Source organism: Pseudorasbora parva, chromosome 16, assembly GCF_024679245.1.
Source record: "Pseudorasbora parva isolate DD20220531a chromosome 16, ASM2467924v1, whole genome shotgun sequence".
Taxonomy (NCBI): Eukaryota; Metazoa; Chordata; class Actinopteri; order Cypriniformes; family Gobionidae; genus Pseudorasbora; species Pseudorasbora parva.
The window spans coordinates 45,177,834-45,189,303 of NC_090187.1; the positions used below are offsets into that span (position 1 = coordinate 45,177,834).

General features: G+C 41.6%; 1 protein-coding gene across 5 annotated transcripts in view; it reads right to left on the reverse strand.

Moving 5' to 3' along the window:
• tars3 (threonyl-tRNA synthetase 3) overlaps nucleotides 1-11,470 on the reverse strand; it is a 65,660-nt gene that overhangs the window by 27,033 nt on the left and 27,157 nt on the right. For all 5 annotated transcript variants that reach the window (XR_010898415.1, XR_010898414.1, XM_067419183.1 and 2 more), the window contains 2 exons: nucleotides 7,674-8,051; nucleotides 3,966-4,046 (listed from right to left, as the gene is read on the reverse strand). Coding sequence is in view for 3 of the 5 variants with exons in the window: in XM_067419183.1 (XP_067275284.1) it covers nucleotides 3,966-4,046; nucleotides 7,674-7,991 (399 nt within the window). In the remaining 2 variants the exon portion in view is untranslated. The remainder of the gene's footprint in view (nucleotides 1-3,965; nucleotides 4,047-7,673; nucleotides 8,052-11,470) is intronic.

An 11,470-nucleotide genomic window follows, 5' to 3' on the forward strand; every position in this document is an offset into this window, starting at 1 on the left:
AGAGAGTGAGTGTGAGAGAGTGAGTGTGAGAGAGTGAGTGTGAGAGAGAGTGAGTGTGAGAGAGAGTGAGTGAGTGAGTGGGAGAGAGTGCGTGTGAGAGAGTGAGTGGGAGAGAGTGAGTGAGAGAGAGTGAGTGTGAGAGAGAGTGAGTGAGTGAGTGAGTGTGAGAGAGTGCGTGTGAGAGAGTGCGTGTGAGAGAGTGAGTGTGAGAGAGAGTGAGAGTGAGAGAGAGTGAGTGCGTGTGAGAGTGCGTGTGAGAGAGTGAGTGTGAGAGAGTGAGTGTGAGAGAGTGAGTGTGAGAGAGAGTGAGAGTGAGTGAGTGAGTGTGAGAGAGTGCGTGTGAGAGAGTGCGTGTGAGAGAGTGCGTGTGAGAGAGTGAGTGAGAGAGAGTGCGTGTGAGAGAGTGCGTGTGAGAGAGTGAGTGTGAGAGAGTGAGTGTGAGAGAGTGAGTGTGAGAGAGTGAGTGTGAGAGAGTGAGTGTGAGAGAGAGTGAGAGTGAGTGAGTGAGTGTGAGAGAGTGCGTGTGAGAGAGTGCGTGTGAGAGAGTGCGTGTGAGAGAGTGAGTGTGAGAGAGTGTGAGTGTGAGAGAGTGAGTGTGAGAGAGTGAGTGTGAGAGAGAGTGAGAGTGAGTGAGTGAGTGAGTGGGAGAGAGTGCGTGTGAGAGAGTGAGTGGGAGAGTGAGTGAGTGTGAGAGAGAGTGAGTGAGTGAGTGTGTGTGAGAGAGTGAGTGTGAGAGAGTGAGTGTGAGAGAGTGAATGTGAGAGTGAGTGAATTTGAGAGTGATTGAGTGAGTGTCAGAGAGTGAGTGTGAGTGAATGTGAGTGAGTGTGAGTGAATGTGAGTGAATGTGAGTGAGTGTGAGTGAGTGAGGGAGTGTGAGAGTGAGGGAGTGTGAGAGTGAGTGTGAGAGTGAGTGTGAGAGTGAGTGTGAGAGTGTGAGTGTGAGAGTGTGAGTGTGAGAGTGAGTGTGAGAGTGATTGAGTGAGTGTGAGAGTGAGTGTGAGAGAGTGAGGGAGTGAGTGTGAGTGAATGTGAGGGAGTGTGAGGGAGTGTGAGAGAGTGAGTGTGAGAGTGTGAGAGAGTGAGGGAGTGTGAGAGAGTGAGTGTGAGAGAGTGAGTGTGAGTGAATGTGAGAGTGATTGAGTGAGTGTGAGAGAGTGAGTGTGAGTGAGTGTGAGAGAGTGAGTGTGAGTGTGAGTAAGTGAGTGTGAGTGAATGTGAGAGTGAGTCTGAGAGAGTGAGGGAGTGTGAGAGAGTGAGTGTGAGAGAGTGAAAGAGAGAGAGAGAGTGAGTGAGTGTGAGAGAGTGTGAGAGAGTGAGGGAGTGTGAGAGAGTGAGGGAGTGTGAGAGAGTGAGTGAGTGTGAGAGAGTGAGGGAGTGTGAATGTGAGAGTGAGTGTGTGAGAGTGAGTGTGAGTGAGAGAGAGTGTGTGTGTGTGTGTGTGTGTGTGTGTGTGTGTGTGTGTGTGTGTGTGTGTGTGTGTGGGGTCTAAAGTGGGCTTTAACCACAGCTGTGCTTGTGTGTATGTGTGTGTGTGTGTGTGTGAGAGCGTTCAGAGCTGGGTCTAAAGTGGGCTCTGACCGCAGCTGTGCTCGTGTGTGTGTGTGTGTGTGTGTGTGTGTGTGTGTGTGTGTGTGTGTGTGTGTGTGTGTGTGTGTGTGTGAGAGAGCCTCCAGAGCTGGGTCTAAAGTGGGCTCTGACCCATAAAGCCTTCCTTAATAATCCAACTTGTGAAACTCTTAAGAAGGTCTGGCACGGACAGAGAAAAGCAATGCAAGGGACCTTGCGGCAACTGCAGAATCAGTGGTGGATATCCAAGGCCCAGCAGATTCAATCCTTTGCAGATAAGCATGATATGCATAATTTTTATAATGCAGTTAAGGCCATTTATGGCCCAATATCTTACTCGATCTGCCCCTTGAGATCAGCTGATGAATTGACCCTCATTAAGGACCAAACAGGTATTGTTCAAAGATGGGGAGAGCATTTTCAAGCCTTATTAAACCAAAAGGCATCTGTTGATCTTACAGTGCTGGAGGAACTACCAACTTTACCAAGCATTCAGAGTCTTGATGTTCCACCTTCTTTTTCTGAAGTGTATGCTGCAATCAAGAATTTGAAAAACAGCAAGTCCCCTGGGCCTGACTGTATTCCTGCTGAGCTCCTGAAGGAAGGAGGGTACCTCTGCACAAGGGCAATCCATCAGTTCATCACCCTAGTGTGGCAGCAAGAAAATATTCCCCAACAGTGGAAGGATGCAAATATTGTCACAATATATAAAAACAAGGGTGACAGGTCCATTTGTGAAAATAGTAGGGGTATCTCTCTTCTTTCAGTTGCAGGTAAAGTTCTGGCAAAGGTAATGCTCCATAGACTTGTTAATACTATCTCAGAAAATCTATTGCCTGAATCCCAAAGCGGGTTCAGAGCAGGTCGAAGTACAGTGGACATGATATTTACCACACGCCAGCTGCAGGAGAAATGTCGCGAACAACATAAGAACTTGTTCATTGCTTTTGTGGATCTTTCCAAAGCCTTTGATTCTGGAAATCGTGACATCTTATGGGAAGTGCTTTTGCATTTTGGATGCTCTGTAAAGTTTACCACATTGCTACGACAGTTCCATGATGGGATGACTGCCAAAGTGACATTGGGTGGACTAGAATCTGCACACTTTGCAGTAGGCACTGGAGTAAGGCAGGGCTGTGTTCTTGCACCAGTCTTGTTTAACATCTTCTTACTGTGTGTCACAAAGCTGCTGCATAAAGAAATGGAAGAAGAAAGTGGCGTTACAGTGGCTTATAGACTGGATGGTAACCTGTTTAACATCAGGAGGTTCCAGGCAGTCACTAAGCTTCAGTTGGTACGAGTGCTGGAATTGCAGTATGCAGACGATTGTGCCTTGGTGTCACATACTCCAGAAGACTTACAGAATACTCTTAATGCTGTAGTTAAAGCATACAGCAGGATGGGTCTAGCTGTGAATATCAAGAAAACGGAAGTCCTTTGTCAGTGGTCCTCGGATCCTCCACAAAAGCCACCAGTTTTCACTGTTCATGATTCCACACTTACTATAGTGCCACACTTCAAATATCTTGGCAGTTATCTATCAAATGACTGTAGCATAGATCAAGATATTCAATATAGGATCAAGCAGGCTGCATCTTCATTTGGGAGGTTGAGGAAAAGAGTGTTCAGTAACACAAATTTAAATCTCCACACAAAGATTGCTGTTTATCGGGCAATCTGCCTCACCGCCCTTCTGTATGGTTCTGAGACATGGACTATCTATGCTCGACATCTGAAAATGTTGGAGTCTTTCCACATTAGATGCCTGCAGCGTATCCTTAAGGTGACTTGGCAAGATCGAGTGCCACATGTTGATATCCTGAAAAAAGCGAACTGTTGGAGTATAGAAGCAACTCTAATGCTATACCAACTTAGATGGCTTGGTCATGTGGTGAGAATGCCATCAAGTCGCTTTCCGCGTAAGGTATTGTACGGGCAATTACATCTTGGATGTCGTTCTGCAGGAGGTCAAAAAAAGAGACTGAAAGACCAACTAAAAGCCTCTCTTAAGAAGTGTGGGATGAACCCCTTATCCCTGGAAAGTAGTGCCGCAAACCGTACACTCTGGCGGCAAACATGTCAGAATGGAGCACAAAGCTATGAAGCCAGGAGAATTGAACTTCGCCTGTCTAAAAGAGATCAGAGAAAACAGGCAATGCTTGTTCCCGCACCCCCAAGGCAATCCGGAGACACTTTTACATGCCCTGTCTGTAAAAGACAGTGTGCTTCCCGCATCGGACTTTACAGTCATCAAAGAACACACAAGTCATAGAAGAAGTCATCATCGGACATCGATGGACTACCAGAGAGAGAGAGTGTGTGTGTGTGTGTGTGTGTGTGTGTGTGTGTGTGTGTGTGTGTGTGTGTGTGTGTGTGTGTGTGTGTGACGCTCCTACCTCTCCTGCTGACTCAGGCTTTTCCTTCTTCCTGTTCTTCTCTTGACCTTCTGATGCACTCGATCGTGATGGTGCAGCATTCTAATAAACCACACACACACACAAATGTTGGTCTATGTGGTTTACAGGGACATTCCATAGGCGTAATGGTTTTTATACTGTACAAACCGTATTTACTATCCCCTTATACTGCCCCTAAACCTACCCATCACACACACACACACACACACACACACACACACACAGCCCCTAAACCTACCCATCACACACACACACACACACACACACACGCACACACACACACACACACACACACACACACTGCCCCTAAACCTACCCATCACACACACACACACACACACTGCCCCTAAACCTACCCATCACACACACACACTGCCCCTAAACCTACCCATCACACACACACACACACACACACACACACACACACACACACACACACACACACACACACACACACACACACACACACACACACACACTGCCCCTAAACCTACCCATCACACACACACACACACACAGCCCCTAAACCTACCCATCACAGGAAACATTCTGCATTTTTACTTTCTCAAAAAAACATCATTTAGTATGTTTTTAAGGCCATTTGAATTATGAGGACATTTGATATGTCCTCATAAACCACATTTATAGTGTAATACCAATGTAATACCCATGTAGTTATACAAATTTGTGTCCTCATAAACCACATAAACAGGCTCACACACACACACACACACACGATTAAACACAGACAGACTGCAGAGCTCCAGACGGAGAGCAGATCGTGGCCTTTTTTCAAGAATAAAAACTCCCTGATAGTTTCCTCTCCTCCGTCTAATCCCAGATGTTCATGTCTTTCTTTCTGCAGTCAGAAAAGAAATTAAGTTTTTTTGAGGAAAATATTCCAGGATTTTTCTCCTCATAATGGCCTTCAATGGGAACCAACGGCTGAAGATCAATGAGGAAGAGCTTCATGATCCCAGAGGAATAGAGTCTGATCCAGACAAACCATCACACATTTACTACACTCTTTTATAAGACCCCGTGCCTGTACCACGTTCTGTTGCCGAGATATGGCTTATTCATGTGTTTGTACGGTTGCTAGGGTGCTCTATATGGTTGCTAAACAGTTTTTGGGATGACATTTATAGACTAGTTTGAGTCAAAAAAGCCTAACTCTATTTCTAAAATGTTCTGGCTTGTTAACATTGTTTTACGGTTGCTAGGGTGCTCTAAATGGTTGCTAGGGCGTGTCTTTAAATATATCACCACTTAAACTAGGGCTGTGCAATATATCGAAATGATCGAAATATCATAAATATGCATATCGCAATGACGCCCGATATCTGAAGGGACTTGACGTTAAAAAGAGTTATTAAACGCAATAATATGCGAAAAATAATAACGTACAGTCTCGTGCTGTCTGACACACAGACACACACACACACACACACACACACGAAGTTGTAGCGATGCTTTCTTTACCCAGAAAGAATGTGAAACACAAATGGATTAATTTTAGTTTTTTTAATTAGTTTTTAAATAAAAAATTTTTTTAAATATATTTTTCACGCTAATTGCAATATCATATCGCATATCGAATATCACATTATTTAACAAGATATTGGATATCGCACAGCCTGTATAGCCACACCCTAGCAACCATTTAGACCACCCTAGCAACCGTAGTGCAACATAGAGAAGCTATATCTCACCTCCACAACAGCTCTCATTGGCCACCGCCCAAGAGGACGTTTGATTGACATGTAACGCAGCCAATCACAGTTCGTTTTGTTCCGTGTCATGAAAATGTACCGAGTGTGATGTCCATTAAGTGCGAAAAAATCCTGGAATGTTTTCCTCAAAAAACTTCATTTCTTTTCCACTGATGAAAGAAAGACATGATGAACATCTGGGATGAGACGGAGGAGAGGAAACTATCAGGAGATGCTCATTCTGAAGATTTTGCTCCTTTAATAATCGCTGGAGCTGTCGGTCAGTCTGAGACTACAGACGGATTTACTAAGAGGAGAATAGTTACATTTTCCCTAAACAAATACATTTTATTAATGTTATCTGCATATCAACTCAGTGCTTCACTGGTAAATTTCCAATAAACAAACGTGTGATATTATTAGTAACTGCACTTATTAAAGGAGCGCTCCGGCGTGTTTAGAGATGGGGCTTATTCAGCTTCTCTCCTACATTTAGATGTGTGGGCGAATGCGTTTGTGTCTCAGTGCATTGCTTTAGTTTGGCAGGGTCGCCGCTAGCTTAGCTTAGCATAATGAATGGAATCCTATGTTGCCAGATAGCATGTCCCGAGTAAAAGTGATCCAAAAACCCCACCTAATGACTTCTTGTGGCCTGCGTATTCACACCGAGAACAACTAGCGACGCAGATTAAGACGCAGAGATATCACGCAACACACTGCGGTCGCTCGACAGCCGGAGGACGTGAGGATGAGCCGTGATATCTCTGCTTCCCCATAATATAGTCCCAATATCTGCCTAAATCTCCTCGTCTTAAAGGTGGGGTAGGTAGGAATGATCTAAAACACTTTTGTCCAAATTTGTTTAAACTTTCTTTACATGTCAATACATAATTAACATGTGAGTACTCTGCAAAAGAGAGCATAAAAATCGAGTGACTCTAAAGTTTTTAATCTGCAATAAATACCGCTCATTATTTTCGTTCGGGATGAAACAAGTGATTGGCTTGGGCGACTGTCACTCTCTCTCGCTACCATGGCAACCACCGCTTTCGCTACAGGATCCGCCCACGTTCGAGCAGTTCAAGAGATACGAAACCTCGGCAAAATAATGGCAGAGAAAGAGCATTCAAAATTCACAGTGCAGGGTTCAGCGAAGGCAAACAATGCACAAAAAGGAAGACAGGACGAGAAAAGGCGAAGCACAGGAAGTTTTTGGATAAACAAAGAAATCAAACGCGCGTGGCTTTCCAACGATTTCGAGAACTGAGGGACCTGAAAAACGACTAAAGAACATTTAAACAAATTTGGAAAAAAAAGTTAACCGTTTCTTACCTACCCTACCTATAATCTGCATGGCTATTTGTACTCGATGTGAATACGCGGGCCAATGTAGGAGAGAAGCTGAATAAGCCCTATCTCTAAAAACACTGGAGTGTTCCTTTAATAAAACTATATTTAACTCTATGATAAATGTCCCTCTGGTGTTAGTGCACTGCAAAACTGATTTAGTATTTTTTGTCTTGTTTTCCGTCCAAATATCTAACGATTCTTAAATTAAGATGCATTTGCTAGATCAGTAAAACGACAATTTTTCTTGTTTACTTAAAAATAAAATCAATATCTGCCAATGGGGTGAGAAAAATAATCTTATTTCTGATTGAAATCTTGTTTCCGTCCCAAACAGAAATAAGATTATTTTTCTCACCCCATTGGCAGATCATTTTGCCAAATATTTTTTAAGCAAATATGTTTTGAGCAAATATATTTATATTTTTTTCCACAAAAAAACAAGAAAAAAATCTCATGTCGTTTTAATGATCTAGTAAATGCATCTTGATTTAAGAATTGTTAGATTTGGACTGGAAACAAGAAAAAACAAAACAAATAAGAAGAGCATGTTTTGCAGTGATATTATTACTAACTGCGCTTATTTAGAAAAATATTTAACTGTATGATAAATATAGTGGAGTCGCACCTTCGGCCGGATCTCCTCCTTCGGTTGCTCGCTCTTGCTCCGGTTCTCCGTTGTCTTGCTCCGGTTCTCCCGGTTCTCCGGTGTCTTGCTCCGGTTCTCCGGTGTCTCCTGCTCGCTCAGGAGGCTTCGGCGGAGGTGCAGGATCCGGTACTTCAGCTTCTGGTTCTCGGTGAGCAGCGCGTCCAGGCTCGGGGCGCTGGCCGGGCTGAGGAACTCAAAGCCGGCTGTCAGTCCGTCCTGCAGGCGGTGGATCTCGCGACTCAACGCCTCGATCTGCGCCTCCTGAGCGGACAAACGAGCAGCCATGCGCTCCGCCATCTTAAGCTCCAGCTCACAGCGTGTGAAGGAGAGGCCTGAGTCCAGCAGGGGGCGCTCGCACTGCAAAAATGCTTTTCTTACTCAGTATTTTTGTCTTGTTTCGAGTCCAAATATCTAAACATTCTGAAATCAAGATGCATTTACTAGACAAGCAAAAGTAATTGTCTTGTTTTGGGAAAAATAACTCAAAATGAAGAGAGTTTTTGCTTAAAATAAGATAAATAATCTGCCAATGGGGTGAGAAAAATAATCTTAATTCAAACAGAAAACAAGATTATTTTTCTTATTATTTAGAAAGATTAGGTTTCTTATTATTTTTTAGTTATTTGCAGTGTGGGGGGCCAGAAAAGAAACCATTGTAGTTTTTTTATTTTCTATTGCAAAATTAACAAACAAAACAATTCGATACATGCAAGACATATAAGCCATCTCTCACATCGAAAAGTAGCCTATGGTTCAATACTTTCATAAAGAAATGTAAAGGAAAAATCTATTTGGGAGTGAAAACATTTAACAGAAACTGAAATACTACACTGCAAAAATTGCTCTAATTTTTTTGTCTTGTTGCCAGTCCAAATATTATTATTTTTTTAAATCTTACATTAAGAAAAATAAAGTTAGTTTTTGCTTAAAACGGGCAAAATGATCTGCCAATGGGGTGAGAAAAATCAAACTCATTTTAATATTTTTCTCCAGAAAGCAAGAAAAAATATCTAATGTCGTTTTACTGATCTAGTAAATGCATCTTGATTTAAGAATATTTAGATATTAGGACTGGAAACAAGACAAAAATACTGAGTAAGAAGAGCGTTTTGCAACAGCTCCAGTTTATCCTTATGAGCTGACGCGGCACATGCTATAAATATCAGCCGCGTGACTTACACGAACACAAACACACTGCAGTTATTTACTGTCATCTCACCAGCGGCGGACAGCACTGCAGTATCTTTATTTTCCAAGTCATTTAATTTTTCTAGTATATGCCCTTTATCGGTGTTCTTCTTTGGAAACCTTTTACTTCACAACCTTGCAAATCATAATATTGTACTTTTTACTGCACTGCGTTTCATATTGAATATCATTTAATACTTAAATACATTAAAAATGTAGTGCTGTATACTTTTACTCAAGTAAAAGTAATTCAAATTTAGACTTAAAGGTAAAAAAACAACAACTTTTATTTATGACATGCAGTGCAGTAAAAAGCATGACATTATATTATGCTTTGGAATGCAGTGAAGTAAAAGTTTTCCAAAGAAAAACACTGATAAAGTATTTACTTGAACAATTTATTTGAGTAGAAAGTAAAAATACTCCACTAATGTCCGCCTCTGCATTTCAATAGAAGGTAGCACAGAGTGGGGTAAGATGTGCCAGCGGGTAAGTTGACCCACCCCCTTAATCTTGGCAACTGTACACTTCTATTATCATGTGACCATATATTTTGGAATAGATAGACAGACAGACAGACAGACAGACAGATAGATAGACAGACAGACAGACAGACAGACAGACAGACAGACAGACAGACAGATAGATAGATAGACAGACAGACAGACAGACAGACAGACAGACAGACAGACAGACAGATAGACAGACAGACAGACAGACAAACAGACAGACAGACAGACAGACAGACAGACAGACAGACAGATAGATAGATAGATAGATAGATAGATATATAGATAGATAGATAGACAGACAGACAGACAGACAGACAGACAGACAGACAGACAGACAGACAGACAGACAGACAGACAGATAGACAGATAGATAGATAGATAGATAGATAGACAGACAGACAGACAGACAGACAGACAGACAGACAGACAGACAGATCAGATAGATAGACAGACAGACAGACAGACAGACAGACAGACAGACAGACAGATAGATAGATAGATAGATAGATAGATAGATAGATAGATAGATAGATAGACAGACAGACAGACAGACAGACAGACTGATAGATTGATAGATTGATAGATAGACAGACAGACAGACAGACAGACAGATAGACAGACAGACAGACAGACAGACAGACAGACAGACAGATAGATAGATAGATAGATAGATAGATAGATAGATAGATAGATAGATAGATAGATAGATAGATAGACAGACAGACAGACAGACAGACTGATAGATAGATAGATAGATAGACAGACAGACAGACAGACAGACAGATAGATAGACAGACAGATAGACAGATAGATAGACAGACAGACAGACAGACAGACAGACAGATAGACAGACAGATAGACAGATAGATAGACAGACAGACAGACAGATAGACAGACAGACAGATAGATAGATAGATAGATAGACAGACAGACAGACAGACAGACAGACAGACAGACAGACAGACAGATAGAAAACATAGACAAATTCTGCCAGACAGGACACATTTACTTTTTAAAAACCTCACATTTTACCGTCAAAGTCATCAAAGTGAATTTAAACAGGTCTAAAAATATTAATGATCCACACTGGTGATTTAGCAGTGTATAAAACCGTGCAAATCGTTTAGATAAATAAGCGAGCTAGTTTTATCCCAAATGGCAGCTATGGGGCAAAGTGGGCCACACGCTGTGGGGTAAATTGAGCCAGCTTGTTTCCGTACCCCACCATAAGCCACTGTAGGTAAACTTCTGAACTTCTAATTCAGTTTCTGTTTAATTTTACTCAAACTCTGTTTAGTCTGTTTTCGGGAAGGTATTACAGTTTTGATGTTATTGTCTCAGAAATACAAACAATTAAAGAAACTGATATTACAACTTCAATCGGTTGGTTTTGTGTTGTTTAAGTTAGATAACGAGCAGAAACACGACTACTGGTGAAAGGAAAGTGTTTTTAAACGAGGGAAATTACCTTCACAGCCTCAGATTCATTTAGCTGGTCCGTTTACACCCACATGGTGCAACTTACCCCTAACCCGGGGTAAACTGAGCCACAGGAACACTTTTTTTAATTAAAACCCTTTGTCAAAGTTGCATTTTGAAATTACTTTAATACTTTAATCGAACATCCGCCCTATGTTCTCTTATTTTGAGGAACACGTGAGTAAAAAAAGGCTCATCTTACCCCACAGAATTATAGAAGCGCATTTATGACACATGAGACAAATCATGTTAAAACTTCATAATTATGACCTAATTATAAAATAACGAGAGTTTGTGTCATAACTATGCCGTAACAAGTCATAAAATGACATAAAATTATGATTTATGACACACAAGACACAGCAAATCATGTTACAACTTCATAATTATTACCTAATTACAAAATAACGAGAATTTGTGTCGTAACTATGCCGTAAGTCATACAAAGACATACAATTATTAATTATAAGACACAGCAAATCATGTTAAAACTTCATAACTATGACCTAATTATAAAATAACGAGAGTTTGTGTCATAACTATGCCGTAACAAGTCATAAAATGACATAAAACTATGATTGGCAGTATCTGATCTGC